The 27998-nt window shown below is 54.6% G+C and overlaps 1 protein-coding gene across 5 annotated transcripts; it reads right to left on the reverse strand.

Moving 5' to 3' along the window:
* Positions 1 to 690: 690 nt before the first annotated feature.
* On the reverse strand, positions 691 to 27004 carry ST14 (ST14 transmembrane serine protease matriptase). Of its 5 annotated transcripts, none has more exons than XM_037409684.1 (20): positions 26539 to 27004; positions 26114 to 26426; positions 11304 to 11463; positions 10939 to 11066; positions 10280 to 10350; positions 9659 to 9819; positions 9168 to 9203; positions 8547 to 8784; positions 8256 to 8395; positions 7728 to 7825; positions 7121 to 7230; positions 6028 to 6158; positions 5641 to 5745; positions 4551 to 4658; positions 4019 to 4132; positions 3695 to 3823; positions 3061 to 3247; positions 2673 to 2947; positions 2259 to 2395; positions 691 to 1912 (listed from the first exon to the last, which is right to left on the reverse strand). In XM_037409684.1, exons 3-20 carry the CDS (start codon positions 11458 to 11460, stop codon positions 1751 to 1753), a joined length of 2487 nt encoding a protein of 828 aa, XP_037265581.1. In that variant the 5' UTR covers positions 11461 to 11463; positions 26114 to 26426; positions 26539 to 27004; the 3' UTR covers positions 691 to 1750. The 5 variants fall into 5 exon arrangements, with proteins under 5 accessions (XP_037265581.1, XP_037265580.1, XP_037265579.1 ...); XM_037409683.1 differs by lacking the exons at positions 26114 to 26426; positions 26539 to 27004 and adding exons at positions 22234 to 22378; positions 22665 to 23320; XM_037409682.1 differs by lacking the exons at positions 26114 to 26426; positions 26539 to 27004 and adding an exon at positions 22234 to 23320.
* Positions 27005 to 27998: the final 994 nt, after the last annotated feature.

The raw sequence follows: 27998 nt of genomic DNA on the forward strand, positions 1-27998 counted from the left end.
GGTCTCCGGTCCTACCCGCTGCTTCCCAGAAGGAAGCAGAGGGATCTCGTGGGTCTCTTTCCCTTCCTGGTATGATGGGGTAGGGATGTCACCGCTCCTGTGCCATGGAGCCCGAGCACGGAGGGAGAAATGTGGGATGAGCGAGAGGGCTTGTGCAGAGGGGAGCCCTGAGCAGGAGAGACTCGGGCAGAGCCCTCGCTGCTTTTATTTGTGCCTTGATTGCCGGAATATTTTTATCTGTGCCTGTTCTTGCTGCCTTTTCCCAAGAGCACAAGGAGCTGTGGAGTGAACCGGATTGTGCCTCTAACTTGGATGTAGCCAGTGCTGCTGTGTCCGTGGGAGCCCGAGCGCCTTCCCTGCCACGCGGAGGATGCTGAGGGTGGCTCGGGAAGACGGCCCCGCTTCAACACCGCAACCTCCAAATTACCGGAGCAAAGTAGGGCGCTCTGTTGCTTCATTGCTTCTCCCCGGGGTCCTGCACGAGCCAGCGGGTTTTAGATGCCCTCGGTGTTGGCTTGCTTTAGCTGAGAGAGAGTCGCAGCACCGTGGTGATGCCTGCCAGTCCCTGGGGGATGGTGAGCACAGAAGATGGGCAAGGAGGGAACCGAAGCTCCCCGCTTAGCTGTGCTGCAGGTTTCCCAGGTCCGCAACACTCATGCAGAAGGTCGTGAGGAACCACCCAGCCAGAGCGTTAGAAAACATCCCTGTTTATTAGAGCATCTCCACTCCACATAGTTTTACAAAACAATGTATTTACAGGCAAGGAAGGGGCTAACTATGCTCAAGTGGAGCGTGCTCTGCCAGGGGAAGGAACGGGCAAAAAGAAATAAAATCAGCACATTCACGAGTCACATTGTTGCATTTTTTTCCTCTACAAAAGTAAGGTGGGTCGTAGAGTCTGGTGGCTGGCACAGCTACCCCTGGTGTCGTTGCAGAGGAGCCCCCCAGACCATGTTTGGGGAAGCCCTGCTGCTCGTCGTGGAGCACAAGGGGAAGGGGCACAGTGTGGCACAACTCCTGAGCACAACTCCTGAGCAGCTGGAGCTCAGAAGAAGCGGTGCTGGCTGAACTGCGGCGTAGCATGGCAGTGCCAGGACCTGCGTGCCACTGCCTCCCTCGGGTTGAGTGCCACCAGGGCTGAGACAAACTCTGCTCTTTCAGCCCCCCAGCCCTGGGCTCGGCATGACCAGAAGCTGATGGGGACAGAGGACGGAAGGAGGAGACCAGGGCATGGGACACCACGAGGGGAGGGGGCCCCAAGGGGCTCCCCCCAAACCAGTGCGAGAACTCCCCTTTCCCACCCCCCCATGACTGAAGACCAGAGAAAGGGGTGCGGATGGCAGTTTGGAAGCAAACAAAGGAGATTTTCAGGATACAGACTGCTTCCTTCTGGAACCCGTCCCAATAAAGTTTGCCTCTAAACACATCGAGTGTTTGTTGGTTTTTTTCTTTTTTTTTAAAACGTTTCCTATACATCTTGAATGACTGGTCAGTCAAGTCGGTTGGGGGAGCTGCGCTAGCTGACCCCCCAGGGGCAATCTCTCCTACTCCAACCATGGATTTCTAAGTTGAGATGTGAGAACAGTACTAAGGGCTAAGCCAAACCATCAGCTCTGGCCACTCAGTACCCACACGGAGTCCCAGGCACTTGCAGCGAGGTAGAGGGAGGGTCGGTGTTCACAGTAGAGGCTGTGCGCTGCCGGGAGGACGGGGCAGCACCAAGTGGCTCCAGCCAGCGGCGTCCATGGCCCTAGAGCCCCGTCTGCTTTTTGATCCAGTCTCGCAGGCTGGTGAGCCGGCTGTAGACTCCAGGCTTGTTCCTCTGAGCACAGCCATCGCCCCAGCTCACTATGCCGGCCAGGAACATCCGAGTGCTGGGCTCCACGCTGACCAGTGGGCCCCCAGAGTCTCCCTGCACAAAAACAAACGGTAGCGTAAGCACCAACCCAGTAAACCAGCCTCACCACCCATTCCCTGAAGCAAGTATTTAAGTGTGGCAAGGAGAGCCACAGCACAGAGCTAAACAAGTGGCCTATCTTGCTAACGAAGTAATAAACTCGAGCGTGGCTGCGCTGTTCTCCCGAGAGACTAAGTCACGCGTTGACACAACGTGCTGCCTGTTGTATGTGGATCCTCCTCATTTGCTGCGTATCAAATGTGGAGGCGCCAGAATAAAAAGGGCTGAGCAAAGGGCCTGCCTTCCTAACCAAGGCTCCTCCTCAGCCCCGAACCCGAGTGCCACCGTGCCGCTGGCCTACCTGGCAGGCGTCCACGCCACCCGTCAGGATCCCCACGCACATCATGCGTGGCGTCAGCTGGTCCGTCAGCAGCTCGTTGCACACGGTCTGGTTGATGAGCCGGATTTCTGCTTTCTGCAAGACGGAGGCTCCGCTGCCTGCGAGGAAGGGGAGCAGCGTAAGTAAAAAAAGTGCACAGAATTTTGAGGTGGCGTTTCCCTCCTGTTGGGGCTCTGAATGACCAACTAATTGCCAGCCAATCCGCGTTGCAACAACCCCCTTTTCCAGCAGGACCCATGAGCTTTGTGTGCTCCCAAAGGAGTCCCATTCACTTCCAGTCACGAGACGAGCCAATGTATTTAAACTCTGTCCAGGCAGCCCCCCTTTTCCCTAAAGCCACAAGCAAAAATCCATCAAGGCGACGCCAGCACTCACCTCCTTCCATGGTCGCTCCCCATCCAGTCACCCACAGGTCCTTGCCCACGGGGAAGTTGTGGGTGGCATCGGGCAGGCAGATGGGCTGGACGACGGAGGAGAAGGTGACGGGGGTCTGCAGCTCCACCACGGCGATGTCGTAGTCGTAGGTGTAGTCGTTGAAGTAGGAGTGGGAGATGATGCGCTTGATCTTCCGCGTTTGCACGTTGGCACCGTTGCGGTTGCCCTGGTCGGTCAGGCCCAGGTACGCCGTCCACAGGCTGGGCTCCGAGTACCTGCACGGGGCACACAGCACAGGGCAGGGTGAGGCCCACAGACGCCACCTGAAACTGTTTCCCTGAGAAATGCCTGTACAAATTGTTGGTTTTTTTTCCTTCCCTGACCATACCTGATGCCCTGCAGCTGCAGGAAGCAATGCGCCGCCGACACCAGCCAGCTCTCGGAGATCAGCGAGGCGCCGCAGATGTGGCCCTGGCCCTTGACGTGGAGGCTGACCTGCCACGGCCATTCTCCCACGTCCGAGTTCTGCCCGCCGACGATCCGCGACTTCCTTATGTAGGAGCGGATCCCACAGTCTGGGGTGGGGAGGGAGGAGAGGTGCTTGGTTACTCCTGCTGCCATCCAGCACCTCCCCGTTGCCTCCTACAGTGCAAGTGCCCCGTTCCCCAGGCCAGGGAGGGCCAATGCTATCAGCACAGGAACACAGATGCTAAATTTGCTAAAGTATTTACTTGCCCAGCCTGTCATGTGCAGCCAAACCCCCACATTATCTGTGTAAGCCCTCCTGAACAACAGCCGGGCTCAACGATCTTAAAGGTTCTGTCCAACATGAACGATTCGATGATCCTGTGACACTCCGCAAGCTGCTGAAGAACACAGCTTGGCTATTTTCAGACCAAGCTATCACACAGAACCACCCCGGGGCTCTCCCCACCCCACCGCAGTGCTTCTCTAAGTGAGATGCTTAAAGAAAGTGTTTCTGCGCCCAGACACCCAGGTGCCCCCTTCCCCAGGGTACTCACTGCAGTTGTGCTCATCAGAATTGTCTTCGCAGTCCTGCTCCCCGTCGCACTCCGGGTTCTGTTTGCTGAGGCAGTGCCCGTTGTGGCACTTGTACGTGTATTCCGTGCAGGGGACTGTCGCGGGGACCGCTGCGGGTAGGACAGAGGGAGAGGGGTCAGCCCCCATGCTGGGGAGGTTGCACTGTTCATGAGGCCTTTGTCTCTTCTGCCCATCCCCAGGAAATCGCCACCCAGTGAAAAGACGCCGGCGCCGGGATGCCCAGCCCCGAGGGCAGCCGTAGGAGGCTGCCTTTGAGGGGAGGTCCCCCCGCAGCCCACCCTCACCATTGCTGCAGCTGCCCTCGTCGCTCCCATCTTCACAGTCGTCCTTGCCGTCACACTTCTGTGCCTCGGGGATGCACTTCCCGTTGTTGCACTTGAAGCTGTCAGCTGCGCAGCCTGGGGAAGGAGCAGCTCCTGAGAGACGGCCGGGCCCCAATCCCACCGCACCGCCAACCCGTGGCTGTGTCCATCTCCCTTCTCCCCGGAGGAGGAAAGCCTCCGCAGCTACGACACACAAACGCCCGTTCCTGCATCCCTGATCCCCTCCTCTCCAAGCTGCACACCACCACCGCCCATTTATTCAGCCCTTTCTTTCCCCACACCTCTGCTCATCCTCATTTCTCTCCTTCCAGCTCTCGCAGCTCCCACGTGCGCTCGAGGAAGCCGCCCCAGGCGAGGCCCTGCAGCTGGCCGCTGCTCTGGGTTTCTTGCCTGCTTGTTCCCAGCACGGCACTCGCCTCCCTCCGCTCCATGAGCCTCCACCACCCCCTTCGCCTCGCTCAGGCCCTCAGCCCTTGTGGGGCGCGTTACTCACTGCACTGCAGCTCATCGCTGTTGTCGCCGCAGTCGTTCACATTGTCACAGACCCAGAACTTGGGCTTGCACCAGCCGTTCTGGCACCTGAACTGCTGGTCGGTACAGGCTGAAAAGGGAGAGCGAGGAATCAGGGGAGACACCTGGAAAGGCACCTGCGGGGTCACCAGTGATCCCTCCGCCATCGCATCCACCGCAGCGTGACGGGCAAACCTGGGCAGCTCTCCCAGCAGGCATGCAAGCGCGTGGGAGCAAGAAAACGGCTCAGGACAATGCACATGTACGCGTGCAGCACGCTTAGGCTACGGCACAGTATTTCCACTCTTCTGGGGAACAAAACTATCTGGAGATCTGCGATGCCTGGGGCAGTTAAGGCTAAGGCTGAAGTTACAGCAGGACAGCCAGGGGCAACCACTTCAGCAAAGCGATCGCTGCCACTGGTGGGATGCACCTGAGGAACCCGGATCCCGGTGCTGGCAGCCAGGCCTGCAGCACACTCTTCCCCAGAAAGGAGCCCCTACCCTGGGAACGAGATCCCGAACCAGGGGATCCCCTCCTCTCTAATTAACTGCAGACCCCGGACCATACCGTTACCTATGGGCTTGCTCTGCTAATCCAAGAGGAAAACTTGTTGCACAAGGAAACAACTCCTGTGGGTCAGACGGGTTTTCCAAAGCTGCTCACAATACCCGCCCCGTTCCGTAACACAACGCGCCCCTGCACAGCACCCAGCTCAGGCAAACCCACCGCGGTCCGGAGGATGGCATAGGAAAACACATTCCCATCTGGGAGGGACTGGAAAGGGAGGGAGATCCCACTGGGAGAGGGCTAGGCTAGCACGACTCCTACGCTGGGAAAGGATCCCAAACTGGCTCCCACACTGAGCGCCTCTCAGGGCAGCCCGGGGGAACAAGGCAGCGCCGGTGCCAGCGAGCGAGGCGGGCGGCAGGTGACTTGCAAAGCCTCAGCGCCACGGGACATCACCCAGAATGAGCCCAGAGCAAACCCCTCCCCCCCCAGGCACCCCAGGGCGGCGCGGCCCTTCCTGTCAGTCACCAGTCACCAGCCACAAAGGAACGCAGGAGCCTCACCGCAGGATCTCTCGTCGCTGCCGTCTACGCAGTCCAGCCACCCGTCGCAGCGCATGCTTCTGTCAATGCAGCGGCCCGTGTTGCAGGCGAACTTGCCAGGGCAGGCTGGGAGCGGGGAAAGGGAGAAAACAACGCGTGAGCCTTCCAGCCGTCCCCTCTGCGTCCTTTCCCCAAAGCACACCACGCTCCCTGCGCCTGCTTACAGCACCCAGCATTAACAATGCTTTTCCCTCAGAACAGAGGAGGAATACAAGGAGGTTTGCATGGAAAATAAGGCATGCTCCTATCCCCCCGGGAAAGCACGCTTCCCAGTTTACATGGCAGCTTAAGCACAGAAGAGGGAGAGCCAGATCAGTTCTGCCCCCCAGCCTCAGCGTTTCAACTCACGATCGCTGGAGTCGTAGGACAGGTACTCAGCAGAGAAGCCAGTGTCTGTGTAGGACTGGTCTGAGTGGAACCGGACCTCTATTTTGTTGGTAGTACTGGCCACCACAAACTGGGAACGCTCCCCGCAGTACCTGCAGGGAGAGAGAGCAGAGGCGAATGAAGTGCTGCAGGTCAGCACCGAGCAAACCTTCCTCCACCCCCGAGCCCCCCATCGGCGCAAACGGAAGGTCCCTCGCACGCCCAGAGAGCGAAGGGGCAGGTGGCCAGGTGGCAGCTCTGCTTCCACCCCAACCCGCCGCCCCTCGAGGCCCGCGCGCAGGAGCTGAATGCTGCTGGCAGAAGGTTCAGGCTGGTCGCAAACCCCAAGTTGTGGCCTTGGAAGCGACTGGGAGCGAGATCGTCCAAATCCCTGCCTGACACAGCGACACCTCTGATCTCAGAGCCACCGTGTCTCGGGATTTGCCAGCCCAAGGCTGCAGGGCCCCATCCCACCGCAGGCTGGTGGGAATCCCCTAGGCAGGCACCACCGCAGGAACTAGCCAGAGCCACAGATGCAGGTGCCGGCTTTGAAACCTTCTCCCTTCGAGGAAGGGTCAGCTCCCTTGCCCAAAATATTGTGAAACAAGACGGATCACTTCCCCTACGCAGTACTAAGTTGTCTTTTCAGCCCAGCTTACAGCAGGTTGTGTAATAGCCAACCCTAAATTAAACAGTAGATGCATCACAGAATGCAACGCAATTACCCTAACGATGGAGATTTGCTCGTTCAAGCAAAACCACACCAGATGTTTCTGCCTTTCTGCATGCGAGGCATGCAGTGCCACACTCCACAGCGCTCGGGGTGGGGTGTTCAGCTGCAGCACGCCACAAACCCAGGGTCTAACCCCCACAACCAAGCGTGTGTCTCCCCTCTCACCACAGGGCACTGAGCAGGTCACTCCTGAGCACCCTCCTGCCTCCCCCCCATCCCAAAGAGCACCGGCACACTTGTTCCCGCAGCAAGTTTAAGGAAAGCACCAGGCGCTCTATAGCTACACGCAGCCCCAGCACCCCAAGGGCCAACGCGGCGCATCAGACAGCACCTGACACCTACCTCGTGCCGTTGATCTGCACGTAGTCCTTGGTGCAGGAGCTGACTGGGATCCCGGGCTCCAGCACAAAGAACATGTTGAAACGCACCTTCACGTTCTTTTTAGAAGGAACCTGCAAAAGGAAGCAAGAGTCAGTGCTGTGCAGCTTTCTGGAGAATGGAAAACAGGTCAGGGGAAAGGGTTGTGTCTTGGGGGAGGACAGAAAATTACTGATAAGGGAAAGAAGTTCATTTCCCAGAAGGAAGAGAAACACCTTCCCCAAAAGTCACCACGGCTCTCGCCAGCCCTGGGATCCCAGATCAAACAGGCGCAGAGAGCGGGGCTGAAGCCAGACCTCTGCTGACACTGCCTGTTCTCCCCGGGCAGGAGGGTTCCCCCAGCAGCAGTTTTGCCAGCAAGCGACTGGCCTGGCCCAAAGCCCACGTGCTCTCGTGCTTTCTGCATAATGCTCCAGCTACTGGGGGCTACAGCGAGCCTCACATACAGGGTTGAGGCCCCTCGCAGCCTCTTCTGCCTTCGGCACCAGCTCCTGAAGCCTCCCCACAGTCCCACCAGACTCTAAGCCTCTGGGCAGCATCTGCTGCGAGCGAGCAAGCTTCATGTCCTCACCTCTATGTTCCAGACGCAGTCCGTGACCGGGGGGTAGTGTGCTGGGTAATAGGGAGTCGTGAAGGTGCCGCTCTCTCCTTTCAGAGTCCCACCGCAGACTAGCAGGAAGGTAGGAACAGGTTAGAGATTCAAAGAGATCTGGTTTCCCCAAGCCTTAGCTGGCTATCACCCGAGGCAGGAAAGGAGGCCGAGGCAACGGTCTCTAACAAGGTTAAGTCAATCACTGGAGAGAGCAGCTCTGCTCCAAGGCTTGGAGAGAACCCAGGAGATCAGTTAGGTGCTCGCTGCGTACATCAATCTGCACGTCTAATCCACAGTTCTTCTTCTGGCCTCCTCGGGGGACATCATTACAGCAGCCAAGAGCACTGCGGGCAAGGCAAGCTCCAAGAGCTGAGATGTGACCTCCTTCCATGTATCCCAGCCCTGGAAGCACCCCGGGGAAGCTGCCCGCAGCCACAGCCGCAGCTCCCTCTTCAGCTGCCCGCAGCAGGGAGAGGTGGGGGGAACCGGGCCAAGGCCTCTGCTCACCTTTCATCTTCGGGAGCTGGAAGAACTCAGCCTTAAAGCCAGGGAATCTCCCCTCCTTGTTGGTAATCAACGTGACGAGCATGACGTTCTGGGAGGACAGGAAGGTCAGGTTGTAGGAAGGGGCATAATTCCCACAGAGCCTAGGGAGTAAAGGACGAAATCCATTAGGCACAGCGAGCCTCAAGCAGGGTGGATCACCTCTGAGCAGGGGCAGGAGCTCAGTTACCAGCAGGAGCGCTTAGAACCACGCCAGGATTCGGTGCTGCACAGGAACCCAACGGGGACACTCACCTGACCAAAGCGTGGGGCTCCACGGGGCTCAGGGAGTTGTACACCTTAATGTAGTCACTGTCATCCGTGCACGGCTCCAGCTCCAGCGTCTTGAAGGTCAGGCTGATGACAGCGTTGGCGTCCGCCCTCAGCGTCCAGTAGCAGAGCGCGTTGTTGGGGTACGGGCTGTTGGGGAAGCCCGGCGTGGTGAAAGTGGTGATCTCCCCTTCCTTGGCGTGGAGGGAAAACATGCAGCTCTCTGCCCGGGAGAGCAGCCAAGAGTTAACAAGGCAAAGCAGGAGGTTCTGCCCTGCCTCTCCCCGAGATGCTGAGCGCGGCACTGGTCAGCACTGGTCACGCAGCACTGGTCAGCACTGGTCACGGCTCCCCTGGCCGCAGGCTGTCCCTTGCGCATCAGCATCCCTCTGCAAAGTGACACACCGGGAAAGGGCAGCCAGAGCCAAGTGCCACTGCTGGACAACAGCAAGGGCTGTGCCGCAGCCTGGCCGAGCTCAAACCAGCCCCGAGCAGCACGCCGTGCTCTGCCTGCATGCACAGCATCCCTGCTCAGCCCCTGCCCCATCCCGCGGGGGAAACCACCACCGCAAAGGGGCCGTTACGAGAGTGAAGAACTGTACTTACTGTCCCGAGCGGAGTAAGCTATGCTGGGGTCGGCAGCTGCAGGAGAAAACAGAGGTGGTGTCACATCCTTTGGGTTGTGGAAAGTCCCTGGGCACAAAGCTGAAGTTGTCCCCAGGACCCACACTGATCTGGCCTTGCTCGTGGGCTCTGTCCCTGCGAGCCAGGGGGAGGCTGCTCCTGCCTGGGCTCTGGGGAGCTGAGCGATCAAGCTTCTCCTCTTCAGGAGGGAGGATTCATCCCTGTCCCTCTCCAGAAGGGCTCAGAGGGAAACACAGAGCGTTCCAGCGAGGGGCAGTGGGTCTGTGCAGCATCCCCTGGGCATGCTCAGCCCATCAAAGCAGTGCTGTGAAAGCCGGGTCCTTACACTCACCCTTCAGCGGTCCCCGCTGCCCCAGGCACCCCGGGGAGGGCTGCAAGCAGCAGCTTACCCCTCCAGCGACACGCGCCCCAGTGCCACACGGAGACCCAGGGACAGCAGAACCAGCACTCACGGAAAGCAACGACCGACTCCACCTTCAGCATGGGGTTGCGCAGGCGGGGGTTCCACCTCTGGATCAGGCTCTGTGTGTCTGCCATCGCCCTGTCCAGACTCTCCGCCCGGTACTTGGGGACGAGGAACTCTGACCAGTAGTAGGCAATGATGCTGCCTTCGCTGCAGGGGAGGGGCAGTTATGGGGTGAGAGCAAGGACAGACAGGAGGGATCAAGTAGCAGTAGAAGAAGGAGCCAGGCTACTTGATGAGCCGGTTTTGGAGGATGGCCACAGGGAAGGGGGTGTCCCAATGACAAGTTAAGCAAACTGTGCCCAGCAAAGGCCCCTGCCAGCCTGGGGACTCCCTTTCAAAGGTGCCAGGCACCACCCACTGCAGTTCACAGGGCTCTGATGCACCATACCAAGACATCTCCCTCAGCACACAGTGATGAGGGCTGGCAGAAAACAATGTGCATTTTCAGGTCGCTTTTCACTGCCCACCCCTCAGCAGTGTCACTCAGGGTGACTACTGAGGTGCCTCCATCCCCAGCAGCCCAGGTATGAGTGTATACGGCTGCACGACACCTCAGCATCACCCTCCTCCATTCCCAGACAGGGCTCAGACAGCGCCCGACACTCACCTGAAGGCAGTTATCACTGTCTCTTTGTGGTAAGGGCCAATATCTGCATGATTCCTGTAGATCTCCTCCACCTGAAAGGTTTAAAGAAGGGTGTTCGGCATGTCTAGAAGCAAGGAGGGGGGAAAGGCTAGCGACAGATAGAGCATCAAGCCTGCTATGGAAAATCAGCATCGCTGGCTGCAGGGGGCAAAGAGAGGAAAGGGAAAGCTGAGAGTCCCAGAAGCGCCCAGAGCTGCACGCCACAGCCTGCTCGACAGGACTCAGCTCGCCCCGCTCTTCCCTGGGGGAAGCACAACGAGTACCTGAGTCTGAGGGGAAAGGCAAGACCAGCCACAGCTTCAGCACAGAGGGCAGACACCCCCGTGCCTCAGCTCCCAGCCCTGACTCATCCACCGACCCTGGGATTTGCGCAGGCAGCCTCCGACGGCACACGCCAGGTTGCAGAGGCAGGGAGACGCCGCGGCACTGGGCTGGAGCTGTGGTGCCAAGACCCAGCTTCAAGGCAGGCTCCCTGCACCCAGCCCAGTGTGTCACGACAGGCAGGGAGAGCTGAGAGGAGCAACAAAGCTCCATGCAGTCTTACACACAAGATCCCCGTGACCACGAGGCAGGAGCAAAAAGTTCTGCTTGCAGGAGGAGGGATGCAAGAAACCTCTTACCGTGCTCTTCACCTTCCTGGCCAGCATGACGAACTCCGGCGAGCTGGAGTTCTCATAAGCATCGAGGAAGTCCCAGTTCAGAACCCGCAAGTGGCCATTGAAAACCTTCTGGACGGCCACATTCCTGTCTGGAAGGCAATGGTTTGGCATCAGGAAGAGCAGTGTGGGCTGGGCCCGTGACATAGCAGGTCCCCAGTGACAGCAGTTGGGGCAGGGGGGAGGAAAAGGTGTTGCCTTGCTTCCCAGAGCCTTCCCAGAGCTACAGAGGTCACGTGTGAGCAACACCAGATAACAAAGCTTTTCCACGTGGATATGGTCCCAGGATATCACCCTGCACACCACCACCCACCAGACATCATACTCACATTTGAAGTGCCAAACCAGGAGGCCGGTGATGAGAGAGATGAGCAGGAAAACAACGATCACGACGGTGACGACCACCCGCCGCTTCGGACCGCGCTTCTCCATCTTCTTGGAGTTCATGGCAGGGAGGAACTCCACACCTTCCTCCAGGTTGTTCATGTCCTAGGAGAGGAGAGAAGGCAGGACGGTGGAGAGGCTGTTCCCAAAGCCTGGTTTGGAGAGGTCCAAGCACAAAGCAGCCAGAGCAGAGCTACCTGCACGCAGCAGCTCCCCAACACGGAGAGCACACGGCACACCTCCGCGCCGGCGGCTCCGCAGCCACCCCACGGCAGGACAAACCCTGAAGGCTTTCACTTTGCTTTCCTGCACACACCTAATTCCTTTTTGGGTCTAACACAAGGTCAGCAGCTCCAGCAGGCTCAGGGGCAAGGCCACACACCCCTCCGTGAGGGTGGTACGTCAGACGCCCACAACCTCCAGGATCTCTGCCTGCCGGCAGATGAAATCACAGACAAAAGTCACCCCTGCCAAGCGCTCGCTATGCGGCAGGTGCGTCACCTGCAGCTCGTGGGGCGCAGCTATTAAGTGTTCCCGTAAAAGAAGAAACCGAGCCACTTCCTTTAGGTGTGCGCAACTCTCTGTACGTCTCCTGGGCCCACACAGCACTCCCCTATTTCTGCTTGGGATTCTCCGTTCAGCACAAACACCCACCCAAAGAAATAAACCAAAACACTCAGATGGCCACAGACACCCCCCAGGCTCTCAGGACAGGACGTGTTGGCTAATGAAGAGCGAGCCCTAAAACAGCCGCCCAGGAATGAGGAATGACAACTGTTGGGCACAGCGCTCTGCCACCACCGCCCCACACGGGGCCGGGTGAGGAAGAGGAAGGTCTCTTGTCACAGCACAGAGCCCTGCATCGGCTGCAAAACCCTCGGTGCCTCGGGGTTTCACTTTCTCACACCTTCGGCTTGCCTGCCCTCCATCCCCTGCCCCGCTTGCCTACCTGTCCCTCCTTCCTACCTGTCCCTCGGGCCCAGGGCAGCTGCAGATCCAGATGTTTTCAGAGGACCCCACACAGCCCAGAGCATCCTCGGGGGCCCAGATCAGCACCCGCTCCCCTAGCACTTCCCCTCCTCGCCCCAGCTGGCTAATGCGTGCCGGGAGAGCAGACCACATCTTCTGCTTTCTTTTCGTGCCTCCTCCGGGCAGGAAGGGCGTTTTGCCTGCAGCAAACTGCCCAAACCATGGGGACGCCTCACCTTTCCAGCCACCACCTTCCCATTTTCCCCTCTCCTGAGTCTTACCGTGAACCCGGCAACTCGGGGGCTCCGTATCACTTGTAATCACTTGTAACTTGTATCACACACAGCAAGGATGCCACAAGGCAAAGTACCAGCCAGCACTGATTTGCTGCATTCACAGGCATCCCCGTGCTCCGGAAGGGGTACCGTCACCACAAACAGGACACTGGGTCAGATGCTGCCAGGGCTGACACAAACATATGCTAACAACTCGGGTTAATTGGATGCAAATCTCACAAGCTCTCAAGACAGGGAAAACAGGGAAAACAAAGGGGGATCCTGTCGACAGAGGGACCTCTGAGCCCTCCGCGGTCTCCTGCAGACGCCCTCGCTACACTTTCCTTCCCTTCGGTGCAATGTTCCACCGCATTGCCTTTCCCGAGCCTGCTTTGCAGGAAAGCCCGGCTCCCACTCACACCATTCCCTGGCTCCTTTTGCCCTTTTCTTCACCCGCTCCCTGACCTGTCCTCCCACCCTCCACACCGCACCAAAGCCTCTCCTCCCCGCAGCGTTTGCCAGAGGCCCTTTACAACAGAAAGAGAAGTGGTAGGCACCTTCCTCCTCTGCAAACACTTACTAGAAGGCCGCCAAGACCAGAACAACCTACCAGCTTTTGAACCATCTGCTCTCAGAATAATCTGAGTTTATCACTCGACAGCTGTCCCCTACAGCACGGGGAAGGAAGCCTTCGTTCATTTGGGAGATTTACTGCAGAAAGAAACCGACGTGAAGCACAGCATCTCCCAGGTGCCAGGCTGCTTCTACAACCAACATCCAGCCACCACCAGAAGAAAGAAAAGACTCGGCTGGACCACAGAGGACAATCCCACGGGGGATGCTCTGATTCCAGTTAGCCTTCTGTGATCATACAGGAAGAACTTGAAAATATAATCCAAGGAAACCTGAGAGCAGAACCCCCACAAAATAAAGCTTAAACACATACAGACTTTCTAAATGAAGAAACTCTGCGAGCCAAGTCAAGATTGCCTGGAGTTTGATGCACCATCTTCGAAACAGCCATCTGGCTCCCATCAGTTTCCAAACCATGCAAAATCCTCCTAAACCAGGTAAAGAAAAGAAACAGGCCACAAGTCCCACAAGCATCTCCTATCGCCCACCTGGCAGCACCAAGCCTTCCCAGGACTTCCCATACAGTGCTGCTGTGAGCAGAAAGAAAAGTATTTCATTCTCTTCTAACATCTGCAGGAGCCTGCGGCAAGAAAAACAGTCCCAAGGGCCTTTTCATTTATCTATATATCTGTATGCACACACACTGATGTAGCTGTTCACGCCGCAGCAGCTTTGCCAGCCTTCCTGGGGTCAGCGAGGAAGACCTGCCTGCCTCCAGCTCACCGGGGAAGACAGCATCTCTGCGTGTTCTGAGTAACAATTTGTGGGCCCAAGCTGATAAATCTTGGCCTTAATAACACTCCCCTGGCAGGCTGAGTTCAGCTAGATGGCATTCCTCTCCTGAAAGACGGATCTCACGCTTCTTGTACGAGAGGTGTAGCATTACAAGGGGTAGCAGCAGCAGCACAAGGAAATGGGGTCTCCTCTGGCTACCGGGAGAGCAGAAAAAACCCTATTTTGAGACAGTATCCCCTTCGGCTGAGGGTACTGTCGGTCCTCTGCAAAATCCCCATGTTCAGTTTTCCCAAACTGCCAGAAGAAAACGGGGCTCAGCTGCCAGCAGGAGATACTGCTGCACAAAGCCAGACTGCACAACGCTGTGGCCGATGCGTTTTAACATCATCTTCAAGCTAAAGGTTATGTCTTTGCAGAGAGAAAACTCTTAGACAAGAGCAACTAATCAGCATGATTAAATCAGAGGTAATAGATAGCTCCCCTCCGCCTCCAACGCATACAAATGCACACACTGCTCCAGCAGCTGCAGTGAGACCAAAGGAAATTAGGCAAGAAAACTCACCATCTGATCTTTCTTTGGACAATTTCCCCGCTCTTCTTGGGAAAAAAGATCCTAAACCTGCTAGAGTTTACAGCACGCCTCTGTCAGTTTGTTCTGGCTCCAAAGCTGAGACAGCAGTGACAAGCACAGCACCAAGAGAAATGAAAGGAGTGTGGGGACTCCTAGGGAGGTTATTTTTCTTATTACTCCCGTACAAAATGCATAAGCAATCACTGACACTGTTACTTGCCAGAAGTTACCCGGTGACTAGAGGCAGATATGAGACTGGATCCCAAGAGGTTTCCCTCCCTGCCCTCAGTTCCCTATTGCAGACCCCCGCCTCCACCACCCTCATCCCTTACGTACGCCATTCTATTCCCCAGCCAACTCGGACACCTGCGTGCAGCTGCTTTGAAGAGCTGCTGTGTCTCGCAGCCTGGGTTAGTTAGCAACAGCGAGTCCTGCGAACTCTCTTCTCAACACGAGGCAAAGAATCTGGAGCATCCCACAAGCACTACCGGAATGCCGAATCAGGTTGGGAATCAGACAGGCCGTGTTCCAGCCTTGGAGTAAGAGGCTGAATCTTCCCTGCCCACACTCAGCACGAAAAGCCCCCATTTGACCTCAGCACCCGAGTCGGCTGCGCGCAAGCGGCTCAGTCTCTGCTCTGCGCCCTCACTGCGCTGCACGTCCCCTTCGCTGCCACCACTCCTGCCTGTCGGGAAAATACCTCCTCTGCGGGGCTGGTCACCAGCCTCTAAGTTAAGCAAAAATCAGATGGAATCAGAAGCAAGACAGGGTTGAAAGATCATAGTTCAGTCAAGCAAAAGACAGCTGCAACTTTAATCTCCTTCAGCTAACCGTCACTGCACATCTCCCTCGCGTGTACCGAACAGTCCGTCCCAACAGCAGATGTAAACCCGACAGGATCTGTCCGCACATCCTGCTCTCACCTTGCCCGTGATTCCCCGAGAAACCATCTCTAGCCCAAAGTGACTCAAGGTCTGACTCGCCCTTCTCAAGGAAACTACTCCAATAAACATTATTAACAGAAAACCTTCCTTGATATTCTCTCCGCCTTAGTCACAGGTTCGGTTACTTCCTCTTGCTCCTCCTCGCTCTGCCCTCCCCACCACCATCATGGCGGGGCTCCCCGTGGCACCGTCAGAGGTTTCTGGTCACAGCGTCAGCCTGGCTGGTGTGACTGCTGCAGCCACGTGGTGCCCTGGCAGGAAAGACACATGCCAATCAAGTGAAAGGGTCAGAAAGACATTTCTGCTGTGCCTCGGTTTCCCCGGGAGTACCAACTCCGTAAGGGAACTTGGAAAAGGAGCGCACACAGACAGATTTCTATCACATTTGCAGGTCTCCTGCACACAGACACCTCAGAAGTCCTATGCTTAAGCAAACCTTCCCCCTCCTCCTCCGTAAGTCAGCCACACGATGTATTTTTAGACGGCAACCATACTCTGCCAGACTGGACAAACCAGATGCAGAAGTGACTAATTCTGTCAGCAGGAAATTCAGCGGGCGCACGGGCATGGTGGGAAGTACCACAGCCAAGACTGGACCGCAGATGCTTTCTGGAAAGCAGAGATGCCCCCCCCCTGCAAAGGGGGATTGCAAAAAGGGTAGGATGTGCCACAGGGTACGGCTCTCCAGCAAGATTTCTGGGATGCGTACAAAGTGGGGGTCCATCTGGGATCAGCCCACGGAGGCTGATTTCTGGCTCGTTTGGCAGTTCCAGCAAGACAGTGTGATGTGTCCCAGGCACCGAAAGCCTTCACTGCTCCCCTCTCCTCCAAAACAGACGTGCTACCTCTCACTCAGTGTCTGCATCTGGGTTCTCGGGCTCCTGACCCACAGAAGGACTGGATAATTTGTTTGTCCAGCACCACGCAGCTGGGAGACTCAGCTGCTTCCCTTGACCTCTGCCATATTCCAGACTCTGCCCCGCCACAGGCCTGCTCGGGGCCAAAGCTGTACAGATCACAGAAGGTTAGGGGCAGGTGGGCAACCAAGGCAGCCTCACTGCAGAAGACCCACTGCCTGGCACTAACGTACACAGCCCAGAAAAGGAACCCATAAAATACCGAGTCGGAGGTGGCCCCGGGAGGTCTCAGATGAAGCAGAGTCATCCAACTACGTGGTTAGACTCTTGCTGGTAATTACACCCTGTAGATCCCAGCCTGTGTATCCAAGAGGCAATTCCCACCTCCCCTTTTCCAGCCACACCTGCCTCAGGTGGTGTTCAATAAAAACTAAAATAAATATTACATGAGAAATGTGAGGAATGAAACCTATCGACTCATCAACCAGCTCGGGATCAGAGCTTGGGACACCCCAGCCTTTGAGATCAACAGGGCAGAAAGAGCCAAGAAAGTTATCTTTCCAAACCCTGAGGTTTCCCAGATTGTACTGAAAGCCAATGCCAGCTTTGTGGTGCTGGCGTAAGGGGAAACAGCCTGCTTCCAATAAAAATAAAAAAATAAATCTAGAAGCTGCTGACACATGGTGTGCCCAGCGTGCAACTTGCTTCACCCAAGCAGCTCAAGCGCAGCTACCAGCTCTTGAGATCAACTCCTGCCCCGACTCTTGCTGCAAAACCCAACACTCCTCCAGGAAGAGATCTGGTAAGAGTAATTTTCTCTATTCCCTTCTTATTCTCGGTAAGAAATAACAGGGAAACAGCACACCAAGATCTAAGTTCTTGTAAGGCATATGTGTGCTGCGTTGCCCCAACATGGGAAGTAAAACACCGATTTCATAATTGTTTAATGTTAAAATACTTCACCAGCGTATTATTTTTCATCTTCAGTTCTGTATTAAGGGCAATGACACTATCAAATGGTGACGTCAGGACTAACAGGGGAATATGGAGCAGGAAACAAAGGATGCGGAGTCCTCCAGACTGTCTGCCTTCCAGGCACAGAGGGCAAGTGCACACGAGTCACACGCACCTGTTTTCACACACCAATTTCGAGCTCAATCCTCTACAGCACTCAATCGCCTTGTGACCATCCTGAGTCATACAAGAAACCAAATTCCTTTAGGTTTATTACGGAAGAAACTGAAGTTAATGTTTGCACAGGACAGCACGGGCTTGGCTTGCTGCCTTGCACCAGGCTCATCAGTGCAGCTCTCTCAGTGCAACGCAGCAGCTCCACAAAAGCGACCCCGCTTCTGATTTGTGTTTGTGTTGTAGCACCGATGTTTATGCTTAAGTCTTAGCAGTTCTTGAGAAGAAGTGGGAAATAAAGCTAGAAATAAAGCTAGAAATAAAACCACCTTACAGGCCTGATCCACGTAGCTATGAGCCATGAAATTCCTCCCTACAACACACATTCCCAGACCAGAAGAGAAACATGCCACAGATGCAAATAGCTTATTTAAAACACTCTCATATCTTTCCTGGCACAGAAAGCACCGTCCGCACAACAAAAACGCTCTCCAGCAGCTTAACAAAACCAGCTGCACCCCAGACCTCGATGAAACCCTCCACCTCATCACTACATTTCGCCCATGCTCCTCACCGACCTTTACAGCTTGGAGGCGGACCTGGCCCACGACATTTGAATGTTTGGAGGAACAGGAGGGAAAACACCTGCATCTCCAAGCCGGCGAAGCCTTTCCCTGGCAAACCCATCCCTGTTACCTGCTCCCTGCTCTGCCCCAGCCTATCGCCCGGATATCGCAGCAGGTTATTTGCAAGGCTAGCCCTGGTGGCCTTTGGATGGAAATGGCATATTCCACCCCAGGCAAGGCGAGAACCTTTGCTCAGATACCTTCTCCACAGCCGAGCCCTTAAGAGCCCTTAAAAAAACTCTCGTTGCTCCCTCAGTGGTTTTACAAAGTGATCTTTTGTTTGCTGAGCAAAGGTCTGGGGCGCCCTTGGTTGGCCTCAGCTTTTTTTCTCATTGCACCTTCCTTATCCCTGCTTGCTTTTGGCACCGACAGCAGTAAAACTGGCCCGAGCAGCTGCTCACCCACCCACTACTACCTGACACAAAAGCCCCGCATCTTTCCGAGGAAGAGAAGCAGCTTCTCCTCGCTGTGCCCAAGAACTGCCACAGCTCCTTCTCCACCTCAGGAGGAGATGCAGTCCTTGCAAAGTTCCTCCGCTGTTATATTTATAGGGAGCCAAGTCCAACAACAGTCGGTCCACAAGGGACAAATTCCTCAGGCTGCTTACTGTCAGGAGGGCAGGTGCCGTCTTCGGGGAAGTCCTGGATCAGCTCAGCTCCTCTCAAACCAATGCAGGGGGAAAACTGATCCAGAACCAGGCAAAGGACCTGGCGCGCCGCTGTCCCACCGTGAAGGGACTGACTCGAGCACACAGCCCTGCGTAACGTGCGAACCTGCCTTCTGTCAGAGGGAGAAGCCGGGCAGGGGGCAGCAGGCTGCACGCTACAGTGTCACCCCAAGCCAGCTGGGGAACAAGAAGCTCGAGCTGAATGGTATCGGCGAGAGCATCTCCTGGCAGTCACCGCAGCCCTGACACAGGCAAGACAGCGGGGGTGGAGGCAAGGGAAACCTTTTCTTGCTGTAGGCCAGCTTTCTGATGGGTGCCAATACTGCTGGCTCCTTTGCCACTACCAGATAACAACCGCTAAAGCTGGCTGCAGAGACGGACAGCAGACAGCCTGCAGCTGAGCTGGGAAGCACTGCTGTCGTGCTTTAACCTAAAAGCCCACTTTCGAAACAGCTCTGTGGCACAGAACAGGCCCTGGAGATGCAACCCAAAACCAACAGTCCCTGCCCGACCCTCAGCCAGAAAGACAAAAAGCCAAGACTACAGCTTAGGCTCGCTCAAGTTTCAAAGCACACTGGTAATGCATCGGTTAATTAACGAAGCCCCAGAGCCCTCGGTTAAAGTCAGACCTCCTGACGGCTTCAACAGGTTTAGTTAGATCTGTTGCTAAACAACCCGGCCCCACGCGCTGCAAACAGTTCACCTACACATAGTTTATCTTTACCCGCATGCCCAGCGCCTAGCTTAAGCCAAAATCAAAACCGTCAAGAGCCACGGCAACACCAGCATCGAGGCAGTCTTAACGCCGGCACAGACCGCTGCACTGCGACGGGCAGGGATCTCCACTTTCCCAGAGCTGGTCTTTCTTTTCCTGCTCCCTTGGGCTTGGCAGCATCCCCCAAACAGGTTCTCCTGACCTCACCCAACAGCAGAGGGGGAGTGGGAATCTCCTGCTTCCCAAGGGATCCCGAGCAGCCCTGCGAGGCTCAAAGGAACCAGAGCGAGCAGAGGACGAGGCAGCTCAGCAAAAGGCTGACCGCTTTTGGGAGAGCCCCGCCGAGCCCCCCCGGCACCGGGTGCCGCTCTCACCTGCAGCTGGGTGCTGTACCTCATGCCAGCAGCGGTGGGGCCCTGCTCCATGGCGAGGGCAGTGCCGTGCCGGCTCAGGCCGCCATGGCACGGTTGCTCCTTGCCTCGGCACAGCACGGCTCGGCACAGTGCCCAGCTCCTCCTTCTCCGCACTCCAGGCGGGTGCGGGAAGCCGGAAACACCCCACAGGTCCCCCAACGCTCCCGTGTCCGGCTGTGACCCCCCCTCTCCTGCTTCACCAGCATCCACAGGGAAATTAAGGAAAACGTCGCACCTGAAAAGCCCTGCCCAAAAGCCCCACGCAAGCTCTGCATCATCCGAGGAGACCCTTTTGCCACGTGCTTTGCTTTAGTAAATGAAACCACAAAAATATTTTCCCAACACAAGCCACCTCGCAGTCGGCAGGAGGGCTTGCCAGCAGTTGTGTACACAACAGTTTCCAGGGCTAAGCTTTATGTACCTAAGGTCTTACCCCATCTCAGGGGACAATCATTTTTTGAAACCCTGCTGCAAAGAGGGCACCTCTCCAGCATGCACGGGCACTTTTCAAGCCCATTGTTCCCCAAAACATTTGGTAGGCCGAGGCCACCAAAGCAAAATATTTCCTTTATCCCAGCCTGAAACCTGCTCTCAGCTAGGCTACAGCACTTTACGAATAAGCCATCTCTTAACCAAACAGAGGAGACCAGGTGCCAAATGACAAGCCACAAGGCAGTCCGGCACAAATTCAGCACTCGTGCTGGCATATCAGCCACAGCTCCCGTGGACGGTACGGTATAATATTAAACAGTGCCCCCAGAGAAGAAAGGGAGGGACCAGCAGCAAAGCCCTGGGTTCTGAGAACGCTCTAATGCAGGTCTGAAAGAGGACTTTTAACACTGAAATCTGCATTCCTGATGCTGTCTTACTCCATCATTCTCCCCTTCTTGGAAAGATGACTTCCTTCCTCCCTCCAATATTTAGGCTTCTCACATTCCAGAGTAAGTCAAGATTAAAACAGCTGGAGCAATATTATCTTTCTTAGAAGGGTTCTCGCCTTCTCTGTCCTACATGTGACAGTCTATACCAACACGCAAAGCCTGAACGGGCCATCCCACCGCTGATCTGAACCTCTTTACACCAACTGCATCCAGCACAAACTGATTTTTTCCACACCCAAACATGTGAATTGCCCAGAACTCTGGTGCGGGTGTGACAGGAGTTGCCCACCGATTCGCACGCCACAGGCAGGTAACACTGGCTGGGTTACCTTTGTTTCCCCTCGCTCTAAAATGTCTCCTGTGGAGCGCAAGTTCTGCGTCCCTTTTGCAGGTGTTGCTCTGGGGGGAAAAAAAGAGACGGTGTCAGGTCTCTGATCCTGCTGTTTTCTCTCTAGGTGAAAAATACAATGTCACATCAGTGCTCTTAAAGAAATACCTCCACCATCGCCTTCCCTGCTGCCTCAGCAGCTACCAGAATCCCGCCTGCTCGCTGAGCAGCACGCACAGCAGGAAGTATGTCTGGATTTAGGGTATTCCCTTCAAAAGGTGGCTTTGTTAGTCAGCCTGCTGAAACCACCCGGCTGGCTGATGTCAGGAGCTGCTCTCAGCTCCCCGGCTGATGCCCAGCCCTGCCCAGCACTCCAGTTGTACAGCCACTCCCTGCCCGGCTGCCTGCTGGTGCTACAGCCTGACTCCATACCCCCATGAAACAGCAGGTGGTAGGTACAAAGCAGCTAGTCCGAGCTGAACCCGCTGCTCTTTGTCTCTGCAAATTTCTCCTGTTCAATTCATCTCCAGGCAGGTGCCAGGCTCTGGGATGTGCCTGCTGAGGGCAAGACGCAGGCGCACTCTCCGAGGCCTACGGTGTCTCCTTCCAAGATCCACAGCTCCTGGTTTCACACGGTGCTGTGAACGCCCTGTGTTTCCTGTCATCAAGCCACTGACATTTTACAAAGTAATTCATGAGCCCAACCGGCTCTTTGAACAAGGGGATGCAATCACTGTGGGGGAAAAAAAAGAAAGCAATACACATGCTAAACATAAAATACCGTATAGCTGGGAGGCAGCCAGTTTAGAGCCCTAAATGATAGATTCCTGTTTCTTTGCTGCCAGTTCCTTGCTGCAATGATTTACTTCGTGGCTGTGTTGCAGTGATGGCTGAAGCACCACGGGAGGTGCGGGTGCCCTGCTTCTGGGCACTGTCCAGTCCCAAAACACCAAAGCAGCAATTCCCAATAAGCAGCAATTCCCAATAAGCAGCAATTCCCAATAAGCAGTGTGCCATGTGTTTTTGCGGTAGGACACTTCCGTGTGTCTCTCTGGTCTGACTGAAGGATGCTGAGCCCAGCCAAGTCACTATGGAGAAAGATGAAACTGAAGCATAACGACCAAGCCACTTACCCACGTGCAATGGCAGCAGTCGGCAGGAAAGCCTCTGTTTCTTCCCACTTCTACCAGTTCACCCAAGAAATGCCGTCTCCTCCTCCTCTTCCTCCTCCTCCTCCTCCTCACGTTGCCTCTTCGTATCAGTTTGGCCCCGACAGCACTAGGAGAGCAGCAAGCGGAGGTTTAACACGCCTTTAGCAGGAAGGACAGCAGTGGCTTCAGGCACCGCTGAAATCTGGGAACCGAGTCCGTCTTGTCAGAACCGTATGCAAGTTCCAAGAGCTAAACCGCACTGAGCTCGACCCCCAGGAGAGTCCCAGAGGAGACAGGGATTAGTGGCAGAGAGGCAAACGTCGTCTGAACAGGTAGGATACTTCCGCATCAGCTCCCAGCCCTGGGAATGCCATCCACATCCACATGAAGGAAAGGAAAAGACAGCTGCTTACGTAAGGAATGAAGGCAGGCTGCCTACAGGGGAAAAGGCTTCTGGTGGAGGCAGTTCCTGAGAATTCTAGGCTGGAAAAGGAGCAGCAGCCATCCACACGGCCACACCGGTGAAGGGTCGGCTTCCGAGAGCGACAAAGGCTTTTCCTCCCTGCGGTGTGGCTGGAAGGATTCTGCTCCCAGCGAGGCTCGCACCTACAGTGCCCTCCCACCCAGATTCCTGCCAGACAGCCCCGAAACCACCCCGACCGTGTCTGCAGCTAAAACCTCCGATGCAATCCGGTCCGGCAACTTCCACAGCGATACAAAAGATGGGGAGAGAGATAAAACTCACAGGGTGTCCTGTTACTTTGCATTCCAAAGAGTAAATAAAAGGCTGATTCAGTGGGAGGAGAGGAAAACGTCATCTAAAAGCTCTTCGGTTTCTAGCTGAACCGGCAGCCCCCGGAGAGCAAAAGGTGAGCAGCGGGTACCACTCGCTGCCCATCTGCACAGGGCCAGCTCCTCCTGCTTTCGGGCCTGGGGCAAGCTGGCTGGTTGTGATTCAGCCTCTCCACCTGTAATGCAAGAATAATTACTGTCTTTGGAGAATGGGACCTGTAAAAGTGCAGTGAGTTGCCCTCAATGGGCCACCTGCTGCTTTGAGGCAGAGCCCAGAGGTGGTGCTCCTTTTCAGAAAGCTGTTGAAGGATTAACTGTGTCATTTGGATGGGAACTTTTCCTTTGATGTCAAATGCTTCTCTCAAGTGCTCTGGAGTCAGAGCCCTGCTTCCAAAACGTGACTTTGGCAGGGATCACAAGTAGCTCTGCCCTCCTGACATCACGAAAGCTGGCCAGAACAAAGGGCACTGGTGACCAGCTTCATCCTGCAGATGACACTGGACATGTGAGCAAGCGAAGGACGCGGACAGCATGCAACAAGCTTGAAATGAGAAAGTCCACCCTCAGCCCTCCAACACGTCCCAAGGAGCTCTAAGACTCGTTTTCAAAATTAAGGGGGATCCTTCCTTGTGCCTCTGTTGCTAACGGTGCCAGCCACCTGACGGTCATGGGGCTCCAACGGGAATCCAAAGCACTGGGAAGCACACCACAGGATGTAAGCTTGCTCCCGGGACTACTCTGTTAGCTGGGTCTCTTTCTTGAGCTCTTCCGTGGCTTGTGAAAGCAGAGAAACCCTTTTTGGTGAGCTCTGAATCAGCAACAGCAGTGTTTGCCAGCCAAGCTGTAAGTGCGACAGAGTGGACAGGCTTGATTGCCCGGTTTCTGGCCGTGGGTATTTTGAAACCTGGCTGCACACTGGGGCACGCCCGAGATTCAAAGCCAGTTAAGGTCCTGTCTGCCTAACGAGCTGCAAATGCCTAAGCGGAGGCCACGGCTCAGCTGGGGAAAGAGCTGCAGACAATGCCTTGGGATCACACATTTCTCTTCGGTTTATCACTAATGCGTAGAGCTCACCCATGCTCTCCTTATTTTCCACAGAGAAAAGAAGTTCAGACTTTGTGTTGGTGTTACCACAGCTGTTTACAACCGAAAAAAACAAGGACACAGCTTTGACTTTTCACTTACTCTTCTATTTCCCTCACTTTGTTGGTGCAGGGGGCAAGGGACAGGGCATGTAGCGGGGTTTTTTGCTGTTTTGTGGCCCAGCTCCTGCTGTCGTTCAGGCAACAGCTTGCCTGATGTTCTTCCAGCTGCCCCTAGCAGGGTATGGTGAGACCACCCGTGCTGCTGCTGTGCCCACCCCAAAGCAGGAAAACTGGCTGCGAACTCAGCCGCAGAGTTCAGTCTGTCAGAGGTGAAAAGCAAGACATATGCTCCCCCAGATGACGCTAGTGCCCTTCGGGGTGAGGCGGCAGGCTGGATGAAACACGCTGCTGGCTAGATCAGGCTTGCAGACCTGCTCTAGTGCATTCTCCACCCCAAAACCAGGATCACCACATATCATGTTTGTTTGGAAACTCCCCTCCTCTCAAGACATTCTGTTCTAGCACTAAGGTGTCCGTACTTTCTGTGCGTTTTCGCAACAGCCAACCTAGATCTCCCTCACTGCACGAAGAACTGGTCAGCTCTGACTTACTTTCCCATGGCTCTTCTACCAGTTCTCTGAAGCTCAGACATTTGTTGCTAACTCAGCCAGGGCTTGTGGGGTAAGGATGGTCCATGGGCTGGAGGAAAGCCCTGAGATTCCTTCCACCAGATGGCAGGGGGATGTGGGAAACCTGCTTCACCTTGCAACCCATCTCGAGTACTGAGGGAAGAGAGCACTCTGGAAATACCCATGAGCTGGGAACAGTAGTTCCCAGCCAGTTAGTTGTTGCTCTCTGTGATGCTTGACTTATATCATAAAAAAAAACACCAGGAAAAATACAAGGAAGGATTAAATGCAGCCCTAACCTAAACCCTGATACTTCTTGCCAAAATTGTTCAAATCCAGGCACATGGACACACTCAGTGAAACCTTTCTTCCTACGGAAGGAGCTCCTGGGTTTGCTAACTCTGAGCAGCAGCACCCTTCCAGCTTGCCCACGCCACTTGGACTCACCTCCACAACACAAGCCAAAAAAATAAAAATAGAATAAACCCTATCAACCACACCCCAGCTCAGCTTTCTAATGACAAAGGACTCCTCCCTCTGACTGGGGGCTCTCTCCCTTGGTCACAGCTATCTAAAAACCACACGCTAACCTTTCAGGTTGCACTTCAAAGGAACAGGGTGTTATCTATGTGACAATGAAGCGCTCTGGGCTTTTGGGGAAATCCTCAGCTTTGCACATTAACAACTTCCCACCTGCCCAGCTGTCCTAGTGCATGTTTGGAACAATCACCCAGTTAAGTCTATGATTTTTGGTAAGCAACCAGCTTCCTACAGAGGCTGCATGATGCTGCGACAACTGCAGAACTGACAGAGAAGGTAACAGCCCCGCTCTCTGCTCTGCACCAGCTTTGAGACCCCTTCAGCCATGGCAGGGGCCAGCTGAAGACAGAAGTGCGCTTTCAGTACAGGAACACTGTGAAAAGCAAACCTCACTACAACGGCTTGTTGCTTGTCATTAAGCTACTCAGGCCACCCCAGCTATGCAACAGAACTTGCCTTCCCTACAGGAGCAAAGCAGGGCAAATGGAGAGCAGGAATTCAGAAAGTTGCAGTGACTCAAGGGCTTTTGACTGTCTGCCCATACCCATCATTTCACCGTGTAACTGAGAACACAGGAACAATTCTCACCATAGGCTGACTTACAAGTCACCTGCTTAAGTGATTTAAAAGCCCTCAGTGCAAATACTTTTTTTTGAGTAATCAAGCATATTTTTCTAGGTATAGAAGCATGTTTCTGTAGGCATGTCTCATTAAATACCAAGCAGACATTGTTTCCCCAAGCATAAACTGAAAATTTTCCACGTTGTTGCCAAAAATTCACTCACAACGACACAAGAACACATTAAAGCCACTTACCAAGTTTCAAACAATGCCAGCATCTCTGCAGGTCCTCACTTCCAGGTCCTTATGAGCTCCTCAAGCCATGTCAGCACAACAGGTATAACAGCGTGACCTTTGGCACATTTGCTTTTCTATTTTCCAAGCCATGAAGGCCTTACTCTGGGTCAGCACATCCACTTACTGATGCTCCCTGCTGTATTTGGTCGGTGCCTTCTGCTCTTGAAGCGGTGTGAAACCACCTGATCCTGGAGCTCTGAAAGACCAACATGTTTCTGCCTTAAGGATCTTGGTGCTGGCAAGCGAGTTATTTTGCTCCAGGTCTTGTAAACTGTGGGAAAGTGAGAAAAAGTAACGTTAGAAGATAGGATGCAAGGCTTACCAAACTGGTCTGGTAAATACTTCTAGACGTAAGGAAACAAATCGGTTCTTAAAATATTTACCTCTGATTTAGCAGTTCGCAGGCTTCAACGCAGGATGCCACATACGAGATTGATCCATGCCCAAACGGATTAATTCACATTGAATGGGTCACTCGACGTGAGATGCGTCATCCCTAAATTAAATCATTAAAAACACAAATTTGAGCTACTCATCCAGAATTCTTTCATAGTCCACGGAAAGAAGTGGTTATATCCAGAGAGTGATTCATCCGACAAGACCAGCCAGAGGCAGGTCAAATGAATTGCCCTCCAGAGGTGTCAGCTGCAAACGCAGCCTAGGGCCAGAGAGTCACATTTAGCTGTCTAGAGGTTCACTGCACAAGAAAGATGTAGCTAGGCTACAATCTCTGGATGCCATAACTTCCCTTTTGTGAACGATAAGGTTATTGTACTCCCTTGTTAGCCTCAGCTGTCCCATCACTTACTGGTATGTAGCAGGGTTGGACAGCGAGAGGCAGGGTGGGAGAAACAGTATCCATGGTGTGCAAAAATGACTCCACGTTTCAATACACCTTCACAAAACTCCCACAAAATGGTCACGCTAAGCTGGTATTCAAAAAGCTTCATCAGCTCGAGCAATGCTACCCTGAAGCTTTTATCAAATGAGTGAACAATATATTAGGCTGCCGTTGAGGGATCCAGTGTAGCACTGGATACACAACACATCCGATCGAGCCACATAAGCATGATTCAAGTAAATCTCAGACGGAGGCCAGTTGGTTGCTATGGGGCAACTACAGAATTAAATGTTTCTGTGGGAGCCAGCTTCCATCTAGGACACGGCAGCGCATCCTCCTTTCCCACGGCTCTGCCTAGTCCACACCAAGTCACCGTGTTTAAGGTTGTGGGGCCAAAGTCCAAATGTCAGACCGCCACCCCATAGTGCTATGTGAGCAGCGCTCAGCCAGAAGCATCCTGAGGTCAGGCACCACGTACCAACCTCGTGTCAGAGAGCTGAGTCTACTGCGACCTTGTTCTGGTTTCGATGGTTCAGGTTTGCCACATGAAAAACGAGTAACAGGGGGTTTGTACTTACCGAAAAACTACACTGGTGACTGCAAGGTATTTGGAAAACGAAGATCAGCTGCTAAAGATACACAGGTTGATGCCCCATTAACTATTGTTTTTGAAAAGGAACGCCTGAAGTAACCTCGAGGTGAGTTCATTGGGTTATGGGGGCATCTTACTGAGGTATATAAATACAATTTCCCCCATGATTTAAATAAAACAGAGCAGTTGTTAAAATAAAGGTTAGAAAGGTTTTCAATGGCCTGCGGCAGTTTGTGTAGCACGCTCAGTTCTTGTAAGCAATGATTACATGATAGTCGCTTGATGGAAATAAACATCGAATCCACAGGTTTTAAGAAATAATCAAGGCTCCTGGATAACTCTAGTGAGCGTCTCACTGTGACAGAGACAGGCTGTGCTCCCATTTTTTAATTAAAAAAAAGTAACGGCAA

This window comes from Falco rusticolus, chromosome 16 (assembly GCF_015220075.1).
Source record: "Falco rusticolus isolate bFalRus1 chromosome 16, bFalRus1.pri, whole genome shotgun sequence".
In the NCBI taxonomy this organism is placed as follows: domain Eukaryota; kingdom Metazoa; phylum Chordata; class Aves; order Falconiformes; family Falconidae; genus Falco; species Falco rusticolus.

Bases quoted from the DNA above. Each gene is read 5' to 3' on its own strand.
- ST14 (XM_037409681.1), bottom strand. From the start codon at position 19,903: ATGGAGCAGGGCCCCACCGCTGCTGGCATGAGGTACAGCACCCAGCTG. The intron at 9,204-9,658 runs GTGAGTGCTGGT...TTTCTCCTGCAG, and splicing joins GGAGTCGGTCGTTGCTTTCC to CTGCCGACCCCAGCATAGCT. The intron at 8,396-8,546 runs GTGAGTGTCCCC...TTTACTCCCTAG, and splicing joins GAGCCCCACGCTTTGGTCAG to GCTCTGTGGGAATTATGCCC.